We start from the raw sequence: 20,987 nt of genomic DNA on the forward strand, positions 1-20,987 counted from the left end.
GACGTCTCCCTCAGTTGCTTACTGTGTGCGTGTCTCCATAGGGCAGCTCACAACATGGAAGCTTGCTTCTTTAGTCTGAGCAAGGGAGAGAGGATGAGCAAGACAGAAATCACTATTTTTTGCAATTGGAAAGTGCATTCTACCACTTTTTGCCATATTCTATTCATTAGAAGTTTGTCACTAGGGGGCACGTGGGTGGCTCAGTTGGTTAAGCCTCAAACTCTTGATAAGGGCTCATGTCAAGATCTCAAGGTGGTGAGATAGAGCCACTTGTCAGCTCCTCAGCTTGCGCTGGGACACGGAGCCTGCTTAAGATTCTCTCTCTCCCTATGCCCCTCCCCCACCAAGAAGTTTGTCACTAGGTGCAACCCACACTCAAGGGGAGGGCATCACACAAAGACATGAGTATCAGGACATGGGATCATTGGGGACCATCCCAGCTGTCTACCACATATTTATTGTGATAACTGACTTTTTCCTATAATTTTATTTGGGATTTTCTGTTTATATCCTCTTCTTCTCCTCTCCTCATTTTCCTTCAACCCCCACCCCAATTTTCTCCTTATTGCTACATCTTCCTCCCTTCCCCACCTCGTTTTAACTTCCCCTCCCCCACCCTCCCTTGCCTTCTGCTCTAACGTCTGTCTTCCTCCTTCTTCTCTTTTCCCTCCCTTGTCTTCCTTCTCCTCCACCTCTTCCTTAGCCATCCCTTTAGGCTCTTCTGAAGTAGTTCTTAGACACTGGTTGGAGTCTATCAGTCTGTCTTCCAAGTTTTTCAGCTCCTCTTTCATACATTTTATCTTTATCTTCTGTTGCAACATTCTGGATCACATTCTCTGCTACTTTTTAATTTGCTAATTTCCACCTTACTGCCCTCACTTTAGGGTTTGTCTTATCCATTTTATTTTTTATTTTGAAGAAATTTAAATTCTTAGTAGTTACCTGCTTGGGGGTTTTCCTGTTCTAGGTTCATAATTTCTTCTTTTTAAATCAGAAATTCATTTATCTTTTGAGTACCTTAAACATGCACTATTAAAATCCTTTATCGGGGTTCCTGGGTGGCTCAGTTAGTTAAGCATCTGCCTTTGGCTCAGGTCATGATCTTGGACTCGTGGGATCGAGCCCTGCATCTGGCTCCCTGTTCAGCAGGGAGTCTGCTTCTCCCTCTTCCTCCTGCTCTGCCCCCCCATGTGTGCATGCTCTCTCTCTCAAATAAATCAATAAAGTCTGAAAAAATATTGAAAGAAATCCTTTGTCAGTTGGAAATTTGAACACTGGCTAAATATTTGGTATGTTAAGGAATTAATTTGGTGGGGTATGCAATGGTATTGTGGTTTGGTTTAGGAAAATGCAAGTCCTTATCTTTTAGAGAAATATATTGAAGTATGTACAGGTGAAATGATCTGCTGTAAGAAATTTGGGGGTAGGGAGAGGGTGGGAAATATGGGTGAAACAAGATTTCCTTTCGTTTATAAATTTTGAAGCTTAGTGATGGCTATCTGGAGTTTTATTAAATTATTCTGTGTCATGTTTTATTTTTGCATAATAAAAAGTTTTTAAAAGTCCTTAGTCATGATGTCCCATAAAATTAATTTCATCTGGAGTGAATTCATATTCCAGTTGCTGATTTTATTGGTAGCTTTTCTAAGCATCACATTTTGAGTAGGAAGTTTGATTTTTGTCTTGTTTTGCTTTGCTTTGCTTTCTCTGTCATTTTTGTTTCTCCCTGCCTAGTGTTTTTCTGGTGGTCTACACCTGCCACCCACATTCGGAAACAGGTGTGATTGTGGCCTTCTGAGGCTCCTCTCGTGGTGGCACTAGTGGTGCCACAGAGCTGGGACGTGAGCAGGGGAGTTGGTTCATTTGCGGCCTGGGGCTGAGTGGGCTGGAGCTGCAGCCTTTGGGCTGAACCTCAGCCCTACATGAGAGTCTCCTGGAATTTTTTTCATCAGCTTCTTATTCCAGGGGAGCCCTAGGTTCCCCACTACCCCTGCTCTGTGGAGCAGCTTTGTTCTGGCTGCCTCTGCTGACTCCAGACACAGAGCCCAGCAGGCCTGTGGCTCCAGCCTCACCTACTGCTTTGCATTCGTATTCTGTTGGATGTTTTAATCTTGTTTTTGAACCTGACCATGTCTTTTTGGTCTCCTGTTCTTCTGTTTTATCTGTTCTTGCTATGTGTTTAGAGTGGGGAAGATGCATCAAAGTGTGAACTCACTTGCTCTCTTGACTGGAGGAAGTCCTTAACTAAATCACTGAAGATTCCTTTCAATTCCCCGTTCAAAGACTGTAATCCGCCAAGTAGATCTTCATAATGGTGATATTTTGCCTTTGTATCGGAGACAGCACACTTTACTCAGTACTTTTTTTCCCAGAAGACTGGCTTGGAAATCTCCTTAGAGAAAATAACAACCCGCTACCCCACAAGTTATTCTGCCTGTGGCCTCCCCAGCACATATCCCTCTCTAAAATTATCTTATTTTTCTGCACACACATTTGTCTCTCCCACTGGGATCTAAGCTCCACGAGAACAGAAACTCTTTCTCATTTCCCATTTGTATCCACAACCCCTTTGCGATAGTGTCTGTCACATGGTAGGCACTCAATAATGTTCTGATAAATTACTGAATCAGTCACTGAAACCTGCCTGTTCCTCCTTAATCCTGTGGTCATGCTGCGAGCTGCCTGCTGCATGGCCTCTCGTGAGTGCTGGGAGGCACGGATCGGACTGTGGCAGCTATGCAGAGTGACCAGTGCTGTCTGATGCCCGCCTTCATCACAACAGTGTCGTGGAGGCCCGGCTCCCGGCCAGGCACTGACAGCCAGGAGTTCGTATTGCACTCATTTGCTATGGCCCCTTTTCACGTGTCACCTCCTGCCCACTGTCACTCACTGGATTTCACTATAAATCTCAGAGATGAACAGGGCGGTTAGGTTAGTGGGTGGGGCAGCGGCAGTGAGCCTGCCACCTTGCTGGCCTGCCGCGGTGGAGGCCAAGGCTTTGGGGATATGCCGAGACAGGTCAGGCCCTTCCTCTCACAGAGCTTCCATTGCAGTGGGTGAGACAGACTCTGAACAGTTAATCACTGTAAGCTGATACTTACTTGGTATCAGCTTAGTAGTGTTGCAGAGTGACATGGCTATAAAAGGAGACCTCCATATCCTCAGTGTTTCTTCTTGTGTGTGAACAGCCTCTCTGTGACCTGAGGAAGCCTCGACGGTTGGGCAGCTTTGCCTGGAGCCTTATCTCTGCATCCCGTTTCTGACATAGATGTCCGTGCTGGGCACAGGCCCTGGACCATGAGCTGAGTGTTCCTGAGTCTCTGCCCAGAGGAAGCATCCTGATGTGTCGGCAGGAGGGAGGGTGGCAAAACACTTGGAAGAGCCTCCTCTACTGCCCACTGGCCTCAAGTGAATGGCGGCAGAAGAGCCTCGTGGCAGTTATGCTTTCAGATGTCATCTTCCCGGTTGGCTGGGACTATTGGCCAGAAAATGGCAAGTCCGAAGCCCCGGAAGATATTCCTATACTGGCTGCTTCATTGTGTCAGACCAGCTTCTCCTCTGGTTGTACCAGGGACGGCGGATGGTTAGGGCCCAGATGGCTGTGGAGGGCCCAGCACTGATTAGCCATGCTCCCGTGCCTGGGACGCTGCCTCGGCAGCATGCTTTGAAAAATCCTGCGAGAAATCCCCAGCATTCAGTCTCACTGTTTGTGTTTAGCTTTTCTGAAGTGTTGGCATTCCACAGGCATTCCAGAAGCCTTCTTAGCATTTTTAGATATTCTACAGCAGCCTCAGGAGCCAAGTTTCTGCTCTGTTCTCCATTCTACAGGTAAGAGGGACATACCCAAGAAAAGGATCGCAGATTGCTCCAGCTTACAGGCCAGTCAGTGGTGGAGCCGGTATTAGAGCGGGACTCTCAGGTTGTCAGCCCGTGGCCAAGCCCTAACACAGCCGAGTCCTCTAAACCCCAAGCCTTTCCTCAGGGTTTCTGTCCCCACTGTCCTGTGCTTGGCTCCTCATTACTGGCCTCCTGCTGGGCTTTAGTAAATTTTTATGTCAGGGGAGTAGCATTGCCAAGGAAATGGGCTTTCAAAAACATCCGTTCTTGTCTTACTGGGTCTTTTTGAACAGTTCAGACCCGTGCACTGACACCATAGTATGATTCGAGGGAAGCAGCTCAGGCCTTGGAGTCATGGCAACTTAGGTTCATGGTTGGCCTCCCTCATTGACTAGCTATCTGCTCTTGGGGTCATGATCATTAAGTGACATGGGAGCCTGAAATGGTGCTGGAGCTCACTGGGCGGGACAGTGATCAGATGGCATTACTTCCCTGCACGAGCACTGAGCCAGCCCTCTGGGCTCTCACATCTTGGGTGGGAGCAGGCCTTGAGGCCTTATCCCACAGAGGTCCTGAGAGGCTCCAGGGCCATGGGTGTCCCAGGCAGGGGGACACTGCCGTGATGCAGTATCCCTTGGTGGAGGCCTGCTGTGACCCCACCCGTTTCTGCAGGGGTTTCCTTAACCTTCCACCCAGTCCTGTGCGGCTGGCACTTCTGCTTCAGGCTTGTATATTGTACCTGAGTAAGCTGGAACTCGGTCATCCAACTAATTACAGCTGGGGTGGGTTCAGCTGCAGGTGTGCTAGCTCCAGGTTGCTTGCCGTGGTTAGCCAAGCCCCTCAGCCGAACTGTAACCTTGAGGGAGGGTCCTCAGCCATATGCACTGGCTGTTCTATTTGTTTCCTATCAGAGTGAGGGAGAAGCTCTAGGGTTCTGGGGTTCTGATACTGCTCACCTTTCGGATCCCTGACCCCTGAAGCAGGGAGTTTGCCTCGCAAAGGGCATGAAGAAGGGCGTTCTGGCATCCCTGCCTCTGGGAGCTCACATGTGAGTTGGTGGCATGGTCTGGTGCCAGGCGTGAGGACTCTGTGGCCAGGGAACAGCTCTGGCCCTTCCAGGCTGTGTGGCCTTGAGCAGTACAGCTCTGTGGTCAGGCCCTGCACCTGCTGGGGCTCAAACCCCAGTTCCTCCCTTGTAGCTGTGAGCTGGGATAGTCACTTGGCCCCTCCATTTCTTCACCTATGGGGGCATCATATAACACTCCTGCCCGCCTTTTAGAGGTATTGTGAGGGTCAAGTGAGGAAGTCTGTGGGAAGCACTTGGACCAGCACTTGGCATATAGTAAGCACTCAGTAAATGCGAGTGCTGGTCTTCTGTGAAATGACTAGCAGCTACCCACCTTGAAGTCTTCTGGTGAAAATTAAACACTTCAGGGTACGTAAGTGGTCTAGCATAGCATAGGTTTTCAACTCATTGTTGCTGCTGCTCGAATGGTCAGTGTCTCTGTGAACAGAGCCCCCTTGGTTTCTCCCCACAGCTCAGCCCAGCTGCTGCCCGGTAACGTGCGCTTTGTTCTCTTCCAACTAGGCCAAGGAGCTGGAGAGCCGCGAGTCAGAGCTGAGCCGCCGTGACACCTTCTATAAGGAGCAGCTGGGGCGCATTGAGAGGAAGGTAAGGCTCCTGTCGGCTGCCTTGGGGAGCCAGGTGCTGAAGCCCCTGACCGGAGTCCACCGCCGCTGTGGGGGAGAAAGGAGCCTGCACTCCCAATTCTCCATTCGCGCCAGCAGCCGGTCCCCCTGTGGACCTGCCCTCCTATGCCTGGCAAGCACCACATCCCACCCTTCCCACAAGTTGTATTCACAGAGATAATTGGTTTTTAATTGGCCCGCTTTTTGTGAATGCGGCTGGCTGTGCTATAGTTCAGTTTTAGAAAAAATTCACTTTCACCACAGGGCGGTGCTGAGACCTAGCCTACCTTTCTGACTTTAGTTAAGCAGCATTGGATAAAAAATAATAGTAACGTGAAGTCGTGCTGTACAAATATATTAGAGTTGTCTTATTGATTTTCTCCTGGGAGTCAGGGAGATCAAAGTGCACCACGGCTACACACTCCCTGCTTTTCTAGGGATAAGCCTTTGGAATGAATGAGATTCAAAGACATAGCATCAGTCCTTTATTTTTATTTTATTTTATTTTTTTTTGTTAACGCCTACAACGACTCTTGAAAATTCATTTGGTAACTTGCTTACTTTTGGGGGGGGGGCTTAATTTGTTGATCATGACAGATTTTTCAAAGAAACGGCTTAAAACATGGAAGGAGGTGGTTGGGAGATTCAAAAAAATTGTTCTTCCTCCTGCCTGAGAAGGCATGCCAGGCAACCTGAGCCATCAGCTTATTGCAGGCAGATCTTCGCGAATCGTTTGTCACGCTTTGGAGCTTTGAAATTGACAGTTTGCCTGAGGGGCTTGATTTCCATAGGGGTTTTCTCCTGTGGCATGGCACATTGGAAGCTGACGGAAACGTGGATTTCTGAATTTCCAGGCCGTGGGGACAGGAGGGACACTGCTCCTTGCTCCGGGGACACTCCTGTCCACCTCCTGCAGGGTGTTCAGGGGACAGCCAGAATTGTCATGTGAACAGCAAGCACCGCCCGCCGGTGGTAGCATCGTTCAGAAGGCCGGCAGGGCACCCCGAGCCACTTACAGAGGTGGTCCTTAACAAGGAGAGGGTTCCTGGGATGGCCTCCTGCCCAGGTTTGACTGTAGCTGTAATGACAAGGATTGTGATTTGAGATCCTGGAAAAGGGTAAAAACATTCCACCCGCCATAGCTCTAATTATCACAGTTGCCCATATGTTCATGAGCACAGATTTTTTTGTGTTGTTATGTGTGCAATTCTGCGGTCTCCTGCTGCGCTCCTCTTGCATTTCCCTCTCTGGGTTTGGCTCCTAGAAGCATGTGTGCGTGTGTCTGCTTGGGGTGAAGGGCAGTAGCTTTACAGAGTTTTTTGGTCTCAAATCTATTTTCCCCTTGTCACTCTCCTTTCTCATCCCCACAGTAGTTCTCCTCCTTCAGCCCAGTTCTCTGCTTTGCTGAAGGAAAGGAGATTCTCCTGGATGAGCCCTTCTTCTCATCTGTTCTTCCCCCCTCATCCTACAGGGAAGCCCAAACTCCTTACATATGCAGATGTGGGCCTTTTCTAAAGTGAGGTTTTCCTACATGATTGTGAAGTTATTGAATGCTTCCAGAAGGAGGTGCAAAAACATGATCACCTGCCTGACTCTTAAATACTGGCATTTTGCTGATGATAATATACAGAAGGAAAGCACCTCCAATATCCTGGGAACTAGAGATTGGTGAGGGAGACTGGGGGGTGGGGTGAGGGGTGGAAGGGGCACTGGAGATGGGGGAGCAAAGAGGCACCATCCTAAGGCTTAATTGTACCAGTCTTGAGAAAGGTTTTCCATCTTCTCTGTGGATAATTTTATTCCCGTAATGGCTGGGAAGATGAAGAACACGGCATCCGACAATCTTTTTTATTAGCTGTTGCTTTTATATAATTCTGCTTTCATTTGTTGAATACTCTCAGACCTTGACATTTTCAGCTTCTGTACACACAGCTTAAGGGCCTCCCAATCAGCAGGCTCCTTTCTTTTCTTTTTTTTCCCATTTCCTCTTAAGTTTAGAAATTGATGGTGGAAACCTGTTCAGGGGGAAACTTGGAACAGCTGCTGAATCATCCTCGACCACCCAAAATATTGGAGCGTGGTCAGGGGCCAGAGAAGGTTGGGATGGGGGCACACGGGCCTGGGCTTGTGGGGGGTGCCATGCTGTGTCCACTGGCCTCTCAGCTGGAACCCTGCTTCCCTTTCGCCTGTAGGACACTGTTTTCGAGTGCTGGCCCGTTGTGATTGGCAGGTAGGGAAATCCTGTGCAGAATCCAGACTCATTTTCAAGGGGGAGGAGACATCTTGACCCCTTTGTACTGCAGTATTTATTCCCTAGATGATTATTCTTGAGTGTGGAAATCATATTTTATAGGGCTCCTGTGCTTTATAATCTTTCTGAGTAATTGTTCCTCACGCCCACACTGCAAGATCTAAGTGAGGAGTGTTTTCCTTTCATCACAGAGAGCAGTGAGCTGCTGGGGATGCCGGGGCCCGGTGGGGGTCTTACAGCACCTGGGAGCAAACCCCAGACATTGTGTTCACAGCAAGCTGTGAAGCAGGGGCAGCATGTGATCACGGTGGCCCCAGGCCCACATGCGGCCCTGAGCCACTGCCCTCTGCGTCCTCACGCCTCACAGTGGCCCCGGACCCACGTGCAGCTCTGCACCACTGCCCTCTGCGGCCACACTGTGCCTCCTCATGTCTCAGTTTCTTCATCTATAAAATGGAGATGCAGATGCCTTCCTCAGGGTATCGATGGGGACATTCGAGGAGGTAATGTCTGAAAGGTGTTGGCATGTGCCAGTGCCTAGCAAGAGCTGGCTCCTCTCTCTAGTGTGCAGTGGTTATTGGCAATTCTCTTTCAAGCCCTAACACTTCAGCTTTGGATTAATGGATGAATGTGTGCACACGTGCACAGATGTAGGCCTGCTGAGATGGATTTTATCATCACTGGGCGGCTGCTCTCTAGGATGCAGAAGTCTCCTCTCCAGGCTTCACTGGGCTTTTCTCGAATGCCTGCCATGGTGTCCATCTGTCATTGAGGATGCAGAGGGGTAGAAGAGGGCTCTTTGCAAAGCAGTTATGGAGACCATGTGTTGCCCACAACTGGGTGTTTCTCACCTGCCTGACAGTGTTAGAGAACAGGGCCATTTTCCATTTCTGTATGTTGGACCTAGGGTCCAGGAAGGTGAAACTCTCTACCACCTTGACTGTGAGAGGTGTGGCTGCTGAACCTCTTGCCGGCTTAACTGGCCTCCCAGAGCCTTTGTTGAGCTGCCCTCTGTGGTTTCCTGTAGGAAACAGAAGACCTGGGAGTGGACTTCACCCGCAGTCCCCTGGATTCAGTTACCTCGGGGCTAGGGTGACTTGTGTCTTGTCAGAACCAGCAACGTCTACCATCTTCGGTTGGAAGCCCGGGTGCTGGTGGCTCTGAACCCAACAGCAATGGAGCTGACCACTCTGGCTGGCCAAGAGTATGTCTTCTGCCCTCAGCCACGGGGCCAAGTCGGGGAGGGGGTGGGGAATGAGCCAGTGATGGAGTCCTAGTTCAGCCTCAATAATTTACCAGCCTTCTGACTCTGAGCAAGTTGTTGAAGTTCCAAAGCCTCAGCTTTCTTATCTTTGAAATGAGAATTTGAAGACTAACCCGCCAGTTGTTTGGAGGGTGAGTGGTCATTTGTGTACGAATATCTGATATAGAAGTATTAGGTTCTCTTTCATGTCATTTCCATCCTTTTCCCCCTTCTTTAATAAATGCATAGCCATTCACTAACTCCATATTCGTTTAATTCTGCTCAGTGCCCAGAGATGGTTCCGACAGTTGTGGTTCCTACCTCAGGGAATTGACAGCACAGTTTGGGAGGGGAGGGAGATGTGAGGAATAGGACCCCAGGTGGGAGGATGCCTGAGGGCCGGCTTCCTGCCACCAGACCTGCCAGCCCTGTAAAAATGGTCTCACTTTTTCCAAACTCAGCAACTAACTGCAAAGTGGGGAGGGCATTTTGGGGATCTAGCTTCACACACTGGAGAAAGGGAGAACCTGAGAAATATGTGGGTTTTTCCTCGATCTCAGGCTCTTTCCCCCAGAATGTAAATCTCTGTTCCTGCACCCGTTGGGTGCACATAACATCCCAACATTGATATGTGAACAGTCAGCCCTTACCCCGTTTTTTTCTCTTTGCTTCTACTCCGGCTTTCTTTTTTTAAGGAACAACTGTCATGTGATCCTGCCAAGCCTGCCGCTTTCTCAGTGACAACACTAAACAGCCCCCTGCCTGGTGTCCCTGGGGGTGTCAGTCGGAGTCTGTTTGGGAAAACAGGAGCTGCTCTAGGGCGCAGAGGAAGAGGAGTTAAATACAGAGGGTTCTGCTTTACAAGAGAAGGTGGCCCACTGGTCAGGAACATGTGGACAGGGCCCAGTCTCACACATGTCAAGGAAATGCAGTCACAGCCATAAGGCGACACCATTACATACTCAGTAGAATGGTTAACAAGGGAGCGATGGACACCACCAGGTGCAAGCAAGGCCGTGGTTAACCCAAGCCCTCACACGCTGCTGTCAGGGAGCTAAATTGGCCAAGCTACTGTAGAAAACTGTTAGCCGTTGTCTGTTAAAGCTGAACACAGGCATGTCCTATGACTGGGCAGTTCTGTGCCCAACAGAAATGTGTCCATAGGTTCACCGAGAAACCAAACAAAAACTGTAGAGTGTTCATTGCAGAATCATTCACAATCACTCCCAAGCTGTCAACGGGGGAATAGATAAATCATGGTAGTTGTCACAGTGGAGGCCCGGACGAGCATGAGAATGAACAGGCTGTGGCCACAGGCAGCGATGGTGGTGACTGTCCCCAACAGGAATCTAAGCGGAAGGGCCAGACAGAGAAGAGTACATGCACGTCGGATGGACATATGACAGGAAGTTCAAACAGCGGAACTAACCTGTGGTGTTAGAAAGTGGGATAACGGGTACCTTTGGGGGAGTAATGAGGAAGAGGATATGTAGGGGTAGGGAAAGGTGTGGGGTAGGGTAAAGCTCCCTTTCCTGATGTGGGTGGTAGTTCCACAGGTGGGTTTGGTGCTGAGAATCCATCAAGCTGTGCTGGGAGGTGTTGCACTTTTCTGTTAGCATGTTCTACTTAATACAAAGTCGGAAGCAGCTGAGGAAGGCAGGCCTGCCTTTAGGCACCAGCCGTATCACCTGCCACCCCCTCTCCGCACTTCCCTAGGCCCCATGCCCCGCGTGTGTTCTAGCACTTGACACGCTACTGTGTGGCTGCTGGCATCTGTGACTGTTTCCCCTTCCAGACTGTGAAGGCCTGGAAGCTCAAAGCCCTCGCTGGTCTGATTCATCAGGGGTGATTCATCACTAAGGGCTGGCTGGGGATGCAGTGTCTGGCATAGAATAGGTGCCCAGTAGATGTTTGCAAGAATAAAGAAAGGAAAGTGTGTATGCGCAAGCAGGAAACAGTGATGCAGTGGGGGTTCCGGGAGAGGGAGGAAGGCTTCTTGGTGGAAGCTGTGTTTGAAGAATGAGCAGGATGGAGCAGGCAGCCCACAGGGCAGGACGTGAAGAAGGTGAGGCTTCTGGACAGAGACCCCAGCCCAGGTACTCCCACGTGACTGTTGGCAGTGGGTGGGGAAGCTGTAAAAATTGATTGGGGTCACATCACGAAGGACCCGGATGACTGGCTAAGAAGTGTAGCCTTCCTTTAGGATAACGTTGGGAGTTCTTGAAGAGCTGTCAGCTGGAGAAAGAGTTGGACTTGAATGTCCAGAAGAATAATGGTGCCATTAAGAGAAAGAGAAAAATTCAGGTGAGCCATGACACTTGCGGAAGGTCGTGAGTTTAATTTCAGACCTTCACATATGAGGTGGAGATGGCCGGCAGATGATTGAGAGTGTCAGACATGGAGTTCTGTGTCCCACAAGATGACAGCCACCACGATGTTATGAGCATCTGCTATGTGCCAGGCTCTTATACATAAATTATCGCTAATCCTTGCAGCAACCCTGCAAGGTAGATTATATTACACATTTTACAAATGAAGAAACTGAGAATCAGGTTAAATGAGCTGCCAGAAGCCATGCAGCTGATGGATGAAGTCAGAGCTCTGAAGTCTCTGCTCTTCCCACCATGCCACACTGCCTCCCGAATCAGCTCGGGAAGAAAAGTTGGAGAGAAAGTGGTCAACAGTGCCAAATGCTGCAGGCCAGGGAGGGCTAGAGGAGAGGCCTCTTGATTGCGCTTTGAAGGACATGTCAGTTGTGTTGAGAGAGCCCTTCCAGTATTGCCGTGGAGACTGAAGCTGGGTTACTTGTGGAGTTAGGGCTGCAGTGAGTGTGGGAAGTAGAGGAAACAGGTATAGACTGTTCTCTCAAGAAGTTTCATCAAAGAAAGAACATTGGTGGTTTAAGAGGGAGTGACTTGATCATATTTACGGGAGGAGGAGAATTCATAATGTGTCCCTGAGGGGTCCGGTGGAAGCCAGGTCCCCAAGGGGGTCAGAGGGCATGCAATGGGAAGGGTTGCCTTTACCCCAGAGGAGTCGCCCTCTGGCTCTGGAGGTGGAGTGACTTCCAGCCCCATGATGAGTGAGCAGTGTGTTTTGTTGGAAGAACTGCTGACCCCCAAGTGCTCTCAGTGGCCAGCAGGCATTTCTCTTGTGTGTGGGGAGGCTTCCTTTGTGTCAGCGTCTGCTCAGCGACTGCACCAGAGATGCAGAGAGGGTCTCACCACTTAGGCTGCAAGACTGCAGCATGGCAAGTATTCCCAGTGTGACATGCCTGCGGAGAGAAGCTGCCAGAGCACTGGGAATTCAGAGGAGGGAACAGATAACAGTGACCTAAAAGCAATGCAGCAGGAAATTGGCCATGTGGGGAAGGAGCCCACCCCTGATCATTGTGAGGAGCAGTTCTGTACCCAACAGCTCTGAGCCCAAGGGACTTTGGACGATTGTTGAGTCCAGAAGTTCTTCCTCAGGTGGCTAAAGAAGGACACCTACACACCTGTTACCCAACTAGTACCACTTTTTCGTAATGGTACCAGCATAAAAATGGCCACTTTGTGTGTTCTCAACAGTGTACTGGAAGTGGTAAGTGAAAGAACATACTACTTAGAGATTTAGGACAGCCTTTCTTAGCAAAAATGGGCTTTTTATACCTGTGCTGGTGGGACCCGGGTCTTTTGTTGGGGAAACAAAGAAATTGAGAACCATTGATCCAATCCAATTATTTTCACAGATAAGAAAAGGGCCCCAAGGCAGCTAAATGGTTTGAGAATCACTTGGTGTGGCTGCAAGTGCTCGGTTTTTAGATCTGGAGGGACCTGGGTTTGAATTACAACTTCACCACCTGCTGGCTTTATGGGCAAGATCAAGTCACTTAAGCCCTGGAGGCTTGGGAGTCTTCATCTTTACAATGGGGACAGTAGTAATTACATTTTCAAGATAATAAAGGACGTGACATAGAACCTAGTCCGTTGTAATACATCGTGGTATAAACGGTACCTGCCATTACTGTTACCAGCCAGATCTAATAATATAACTGCGGTTGCTCCCATTGTCCCCAGAGGTCACACGGCTAATGAATGATATAACCAGGACTCTCATTTCTTGCAGCTGTGTCCGTGAGTCTTACAATTTTTCCGCCATAGAGAGTAAGGGTTAATCCCAGGCTCCGGAGGTAGGTACTTTTAAATCTTGGGTTCTGCCACCACCACTGCCTCCTCCACTACCTCCACTACCCCTGCCTCCTGGTCCCACATTCCCTACGTCTACTCTGTATGTTACTTCTGTTATGTTTGCTAAAGGTCTGTTCCTTTACCTCAGTCTCATCTTCACAGAAATTCTCTTTTATCTCACAGTAACCCGTGAGGTGAGGAGGGAGCAGACACTACCCCCTCTGTTGTGCACATGGAGAGACTGTGGCTTTCCTGGGCCTTGTGGCCGGGCTTCGCTGGGATAGATGTCTGCGCCAGGGGCCCTGCTGAACGGGCTGCATGACTCCTCTTTGCTACGAACAGTGCCTAAGTTATGTCACTTAGGTTTGGTGGGGGTGTGGAGGGGAGTAGTGTTCATCGTAGATGAAAATGAGAATGCTCAGAGAGGTTAGGGGACGGCACAAGGCTCACAGCCATTCAACTCCAGGTCTGAGATTTAAACAGGTCTTTGAATCCACATCTATAAAACAGGAATAGTTCTCATCTTCTAGGGTAGTTTTGAGAGTTAAAGGAATTGATAGAGTATTGTTAACAAACTCTCTTTCTGTCTCTGAGGCTGGTTTTCTTAGTGCTCAGTAGCTAACATTTGCTGAGTATTTCCCATGTGCAAAGCACTGGCCAGACACCACACCTGAACTGCCTCCTTTGGCCTGCACAATGACCCAGTGAGCTGAGTGATAAAATGACAGCTGATCTTATTTGAATCCTTGCTGTCATAGTGCCAGGTGTGTCCCAAGTGCATCACGTGTTCTCATTCATCGTTCCTGTAAGGCAGTCCCACAAGAGAGGGAACTGCTACTATCCCCATTGTATAGGTAAAGAAATAGGCTTTGAAATGGGCAGCAGTTGTCACGTGACTGATCATAGCAGCCGGTTCGCTGTCCGCGGGCCCAGGCAGGCTAAATGCAGGGATCAGTTGTTCGTCAGTCAGCTGCCCCGGTCAGCTGCTCAGAGTACTGTTTGAAACTGTATTAAAACAGGGTGCCTGGGTGGCTCAGTCGGTTAAGTGTCTGCCTTTGGCTCGGGTCATGATTCTGGGGTCCTGGGATCGAGTCCCACATCGAGTCCTACATTGGGCTCCCTGCTCAGCAGGGAGTCTGTTTCTCCCTCCACCTCTCCCCTTTGCTCGTGATCTCTCTCGCACATGCGCTCTCCCTCTCAAATAAATAAACAAAATCTTAAAAAGAAACTGTATTAAAATGATCTATGATGGGGACGCCTGGGTGGCTCAGTTGGTTAAACTTCCAACTCTTGGTTTTGGCTCAGGTCACGATCTCAGGGTTGGAAGATCCAGCCCCATGGCAGGCTCTGTGCTCAGCGGGGATTCTTTCCTCTTCCCTCTCCCTCTGCCCCCTGCTAATGTTCACACACACACTCTCTCTCTTTCTCTCTCTCTCTCAAATAAATAAATACAATCTTTAAAATAAATCTGTGATAGAATTTACGGTAAGCAGAACAGTAGAATAGTATAATGAACCTCTCTGTCCCTGTTCCCCAAACTTAACAATTTTGCCACATTTGCTCATATTTATTTCTTTTTTCTCCTTTGTTTTTTGCTTTGAAGCAAATCCCAGTGACCATGACATTTCCCTCTACATACTTAGGTATGTGTCTCTGAAAAATACAGACATTGTCTTACATAACTACAATATTGTTATCTCGCCTCAGGGAATTAACATTGATTTCCCTGATTTCCTCAGAATTACCCTTTCGCAGTGTTTCTGTTTGTGCTTGTTTGTTGCTGCTGTAAGTCAGGATTCACTGGAATTGCCACGTTACAATTGGTTCTTAGCTTTTAGGTCTTTTGTCACTCAGAACAGACCCTACCCCTTTTTTTATGCCAGCAACTTGTTGCAAGAACTCCATAGGTTCTCTTCCCATCTTTCTCCTTCATGGTGTGGAACCTGGCCCAGAGAAGGGAAGAGCCAACTGCATACCTCATTATGAGGTGAAATGATCATGTGGGGAGAAAGGGCTAACCTCAGTGGTTAAGTCACTGTTCACGGCCGCGGATTTATGTCACTCCCTCCATTACGGTTGCTAGGGTCCTTTTCGGCTCCGGCTCCATCAGTGTCTCCTCTGGAAGTGGTTTCTGCCCTGTTTCTGGCAGCAGCTGCATTAACATGCAGCACTTCCTGCGCCGTGGCTATTGTCTGTTGGTTTTCCCCCAGCGCATTTAGTGTCCTAAATAGGTCCTTATGGCTTGAAGAGCCAGAAGTGCCTGTCCATCATGTATGAAGGTTACCACCTATCCCAGCTGGAAAAGACCCAGTTAAACAAATAACTCTCATTGAATAGGCACTCTGTGGCCTCTCCCTTTCCTTTCCTTCTTGGCTCTTCCCTTCCCAGCGTCGATCAGCTCAATTGGACCGGGTGAATTCCTTTGGGCCTTTCCTTCAGCCCTTGGCCATGGTGGTGGTGGGATGCTGCAGACAGAATTTGAGGTTACCCTTTGGTCTCTCCCTCCTGGTGCCCTGCCATCCCACCACCCTGGTGACCAAGTCCTGTCCTGGTTACTGAGCTAATAGCTAGCTCCTGTTCTTCCTTTGTCCTCCTGCCACAATGGTGCCCCCTTGCAAATCTCTCTCGTGAGCTGAAACCATCTTCTCCCCACTGTTGTCCTTTTTACCAGATCCTCCATCTATGATCTGGTATCTCCTTGTTGCAGGAGGGACCATTTCTAAAGCCCATCAACGACTCCCTGATGCATTCAGAAGAAAGCTGGGATTCCTAAGCCTGCAGGGCTTTGTGGTCTAGGCCTTGGCTGCATGTCCACCTGGCATGCTCTCTGGCCATGTGGCCTTTCTCCTGACATTAGGATCACCTTAGAGGCCTTATTTGACCACTTCCTGCTGCTCCTTCTGTGCAGGGCTGCCACCTAACTCACTGTTTTGTCCCCAGAGCAAACTCAGTGCCTGAGAGACAGAGATGCCTGACATGGTGGCTCAGCAGTCAGGACAGATGACAGCCCACAGCAGTCAGCAGCACTTTGGGCTTAGGTGCATGGAAGTAGGTGGAAGTGGTTCTTGGAGTATGATTGCATGTTGCGTGGTGCCGGCAGGGGAGCCAGACCTCTCTGTTATAAAAACCCTACCTTGGTGCTTGGCATCACGGAATCATGGGAATTACCCAGTTGTCTGCTTGGAGCTTATCGAGCTGTGGGGCATTTTGCTCACCCTCCCTCCCTCCCTCTCCCTCTTTTCTTTTCTTTTTTCTTTTCTTTTCTTTTCTTTTCTTTTCTTTTCTTTTCTTTTCTTTCTTCCTTCGAGAGAGAGAGAGAGAGAGAGAGTAGGGGGTGAGAGGCAGAGAGAGAGAGAGAGAATCTTAACCAGGCTCCACACCCAGCGCAGAGCCCAACGCAGGGCTCAATCTCATGACCCTGAGATCATGACCTGAGCTGAAACCAAGGGTTGGATGCTTAACCCACTGAGCTTATACTTATTTCTTAAGTAGCACCTGTTCACAGTAGTAAAACCAAAAATTTCAGATAAGCCCAAAGAATAAAATCAAATTTGCCAATTCAGACCCCCTACCTAGAGGGGTAACCATTGTTAGCATCTTGGTGGCACTGCCAAAACCCGTTTCTGTTATGGTAATATTGGCCATGTTATAATACAGCTGACCCTTGAATAATATGGGTTTGAACTGCATGGGCCCCTTAATAAACAGATTTTCTCCTATACAGTATGGTAAAGGTATTTTCTTTATGCTTTTCTCAACAAGATTTTCTTTTCTCTAGCTTACTTTATTGTGAGCATATAATGCATGTATCATACAAAATATGTGTCAATCGACTGTCTGTGTTATCGGTGTGGCTTCTGGTCAACAGTAGGCTCTAGTAGTTAAGTTTTTGGGTAGTGGAAAATTATATACGGATTTTCGACTCTGTGGAGGAGGGGGTCATCACTACCATAACCCCCGCATGGTTTAGGGGTCAACTGTATTTGCAAAAATGGGAACATAACCATGATGCTCTTTGGTAACAGTTTTGAAACTCAGTGTATTATGAACCATTTTTCCACATCAAATCTGTTTCTACACTTAATTAGCTGTATACTGTTCCTTGTTATGAATACGCCATAATCTACTCTTTCCTATCACTGCATTGTTACGTTGCTCTAGGCTTTTCCTATTAGAAAACAATAAAAAAGGAAGCTTATCCTCATAAGCTGCCTGAATTCAGCTTTTTTCTTAGGAAAAAAAAATTTAGAATTGCAGGTGCTGAGCCACAGACTGTCCATCCTTCAGGCTTGGGGCCAGACCGCCGTGCAGCGGGGGTAGTAAAGTGCACGCTTCTTTTCGCAGTATGTGATGGCACCAGCCTCCCTTCCTTCAGCAACATGGGCTGTTTTCCTTTTTCTTTTTAAAATTAATTACAAATGTAATGCATGTTTGCAAGAAGTTAAAGCACTATGAAAGCATGCAAAGTGTGGCCCCAACTCTCCAGCAGGAACACTGGTAAATGTGCTTCCAGCCATCCCCTGCGACTGTCAGCCTTATTTCTGTGACGAACACAGACATGGTTTGTTTTTTACGGTTGGGGTCATAGTTTATTCTTTACTAACTTGCTTCTTGCATCTAACAATACATCTTAGACAATTTTGCACATCACTTCTCTTTGTCCATCAGGTCTACCTTGTTCCTTTAATGACTACACGGTGGGGATCGGCAGTATTTATTTCACCATCTTCCTGTTCATGGACATTTAGGGTTCTTCAGTCTTTCACAATTAATTTTAATGGAGACGTCCACATTTCTCTTTAGAATTATATACCAACAAAATGGTTTGAGAGTCCTCTCCCCATACCTATACCATCACAGCCTTTTATCAGCCTAAAACTTTTGCGTTTCTCTAATTATTAATATGGCTGAACATCTTCTCATAAGTTTGTTGGCCTCTTATATTTCTTCTTTTGAGAACTGCCTCTTCATATGATTTTTTGATTTTCCTATTAGGTGGTAAACGTAAAGCTCTCCCTTCCCCATTTTCATTGGTTTTTAAGTTGGTTAATTTGTTCGGCAAAAATTGGTCTTTGAATTTGTACTTTTTTATTACTAATTAAGTGATCGTGTTCATTGCTTTACGAAGGCCTGTTTATGTACTGTAATCACTGTCACTTCTCCTGCCTGGAGGGACTCTTCCCTGACGTGAGTGTTTTCCTGTTGTCTCCCCAGCTGCTGATTCGTCAGGCCCTGACCGGACACTGCAGGTTGGGAAAGCGTGGGATTGGGGTTCACCCTGGGTCTGACTGCTTACCTCAGCTCTTGCTAACTGTGCGACCTTAGGCAAATGGGTTAACTTCCTCACTCTTCAGGGATTAATAAGCTCAGCCTCATTGGATTGTTGCTGAGGTCTGGGTGAGACGGCGCGTGACCATGCCTGTCACAGCGCGTGTGAATGTTAGCTATGCCCCCTCCTCGGACAGGCTGTGCTGTTAGTGGACCACTGTGGTTGTGCATCACGTTGGAGTCAGTGCAGGTGTCCTGCCTGTAACTGCCACCCGCTGGCTCTGTTCACACCCTCCAGAGTAACAGCTGTCACAGAGCCAGACAGGACGAGCCTGTGTGCTGTGCCAGAGAGGTGACGACTAGCCTCCCTCCTGTCCTTCCCCCATAAAACCATCACCCCGGTTCTCCCAGGCTTTCCTCACAGGGGGGCAATCTAACTGTTCTCCTTTTGGTAGGTTTTAGCTTGTCCCTGTCCCTGCGGTCCCTAGAACTGAAGCCAGCATGCGAGGGCGAAAGGGATGGGGGTGGGATGGGGCTGTTCCGTCACCCCCACACACCCTCCCGAGGGGATAGATCCCCTGGCAGCACTGCCTGGGCTGCCTTTGGCTGTCTCGCTTGGGCTCAGCTCCTTTGGGCTTTGTGTGTGCTGCTGGGCTGTGTGTGCACTGCCTTGTTCTGTGCGCGTATGGCTGCTGGATTTGGACCCTGTCCTTGTTAATTTTCATCTCATTGGAGTGGACAGGGCCGTTCTTAGCTTTCGAGATGTGTTTGTTTGAGATGTGTTTGGATCTTGTTACCCATCCAGCATATTGGCTCTCCCTCTGAACTTCATATCATTAGCAGATTTGGTCAGTATGCTGCCACTCCTTCCTTTAAGTCATGGATAATGATGCTGAGTCAGAAGGAAAATGCCACACTCTGTGGTCAACCATCTGTCCTCACTCTCCACACTTTGCAGAATAAGAGTGCTGCTCCAGGTCCCTTCTGCTGTTTGGTCCTCCCACAGGTGCAGCATGGGGCAGAATCTCATTGAGCAGAGTCCACTCTGTGCAGTGTCCCCATCACTGTAGGCAACATCCCCATTACTCTGGACCATATGTCCCTACACTCTAGATAGTGACCCCATCACTCTGCGCAGTGTCCCGACCACTCTGGGCAGCGTCTCCATCACTCTGCGCAGTGTCCCCAGCACTCTGGGCAGTGTTTCCATCACTCTAGGCAGTGTCTCCGTCACTCTGGGCGGTGTCCCCATCACTCTGGGCAGTGTCTCCATCACTCTAGGCAGTGTCTCCGTCACTCTGGGCGGTGTCCCCATCACTCTGGGCAGTGTCCCCATCACTGTAGACAGTATCCCCATCACTCTAGGCAGTGAACCCATCACTCTGGGTGGTGTCCCCACACTCTGGGCAGTGTCTCTATCACTCTGGACAGTGAGTATTTCCATCACTGTAGGCAGTGTCCCCATCACTGTAGACAATGTCTCCATCACCCTGGGCGGTATCCCCATCACTCTGGGCAGTGAGTATCTCCATCACGGTAGGCAGTGTCCCCATTACTCTGAGTGGTGTCTCCATCATTCTAGGCAGTGAAATGACTTTATGACAAGAGCATGGAAGTGTGTCTGGATGCCTACTTTCCCACCAGCCTGGGCTTCCTTCTGGTGGCTGTGACTTCCATTTCTGAGTACTTAGACCATAGAATTCTCTCAGGGATCTGTGTCTAGCTCACCAGTCTGTAGTTTTCAAAAATCCACCTTTTCTCCCCTTTGCTAAATTGGACATTGTCTCATCTTGGGCATCTTCTCATTTTCTCTGAGTTCTTGAGATTGCCAGCAACGAGCATGTCTCTTCTGTAAGTTAATTCAGAGCTGAGATGTGATTCATCTGAATCAGGAGATTTGAATTCATTTAGTGTGACTAGATGTTCTCTCACAATCTCGTCTCCGTCTCGCGTTTCAATTCCCTCATATCAGTGTTTGATTCACCCTTTTCAGTCTGAAGATTGTTCTCCTTGATAGAAAATGGGAGTTTATAGTTCTTTCTCTCCGTCATCTGTTAACCGAACACCTTTCACCCCAATATGGGCCTATTCCTTCTTGTTCCTATCGCTCCTGATCCAATTTTAAAAGCCCTTTTTTTGTCCTTAGCATTTTCCAAATGGCTCAGCTTGCCTGGGCCTCAGCTTTTCTGACCCTGTTCTTATAGGCTGGGCCGTTCCTTAGTGTTCCCAGTGGGTCCTGCACCCTCCCTGCCCTGCGAGATGTGGTGACCCCATAGATCAGGGGCTCCCAGTGCTCCTGCTCCCAGAGGCATATGGCAGAAACCCCCTTGTACTCTTCCACTCCCTGTTCTCTCTCCCCAGGAAATCTGACATGCCTCTCGAGGGAGTCACAAGTGGGGGCGTGTCATGATCTTTACGTGCATTGGGCCTGAGGACAGCTCTCTATCCCTTTTCCCCTTATTGAGATCATGTGTGATGTATTTTTTAGAAATGAGTTTTCAAAGGCTCCTAGTCCCCTTTAGCTTCCTCT

The 20,987-nt window shown here is 48.7% G+C and overlaps 1 protein-coding gene across 4 annotated transcripts in view; it reads left to right on the top strand.

The window, feature by feature from the left end:
• Positions 1-20,987, top strand: part of CHCHD6 (coiled-coil-helix-coiled-coil-helix domain containing 6) — a 238,127-nt gene that overhangs the window by 121,533 nt on the left and 95,607 nt on the right. For 2 of the 4 annotated variants that reach the window (XM_087866707.1, XM_087866708.1), the window contains exons 5-6: positions 5,426-5,509; positions 18,404-18,438. In XM_087866707.1, coding sequence (XP_087722833.1) covers positions 5,426-5,509; positions 18,404-18,438 — 119 coding nt within the window. The remainder of the gene's footprint in view (positions 1-5,425; positions 5,510-18,403; positions 18,439-20,987) is intronic. The other 2 variants (XM_045812277.2, XM_045812278.2) reach the window with 1 other exon arrangement.

The sequence above is a fragment of the Ursus americanus genome, chromosome 14, assembly GCF_024610735.1.
Source record: "Ursus americanus isolate L20-20 chromosome 14, mUrsAme1.1.p, whole genome shotgun sequence".
Taxonomy (NCBI): Eukaryota; Metazoa; Chordata; class Mammalia; order Carnivora; family Ursidae; genus Ursus; species Ursus americanus.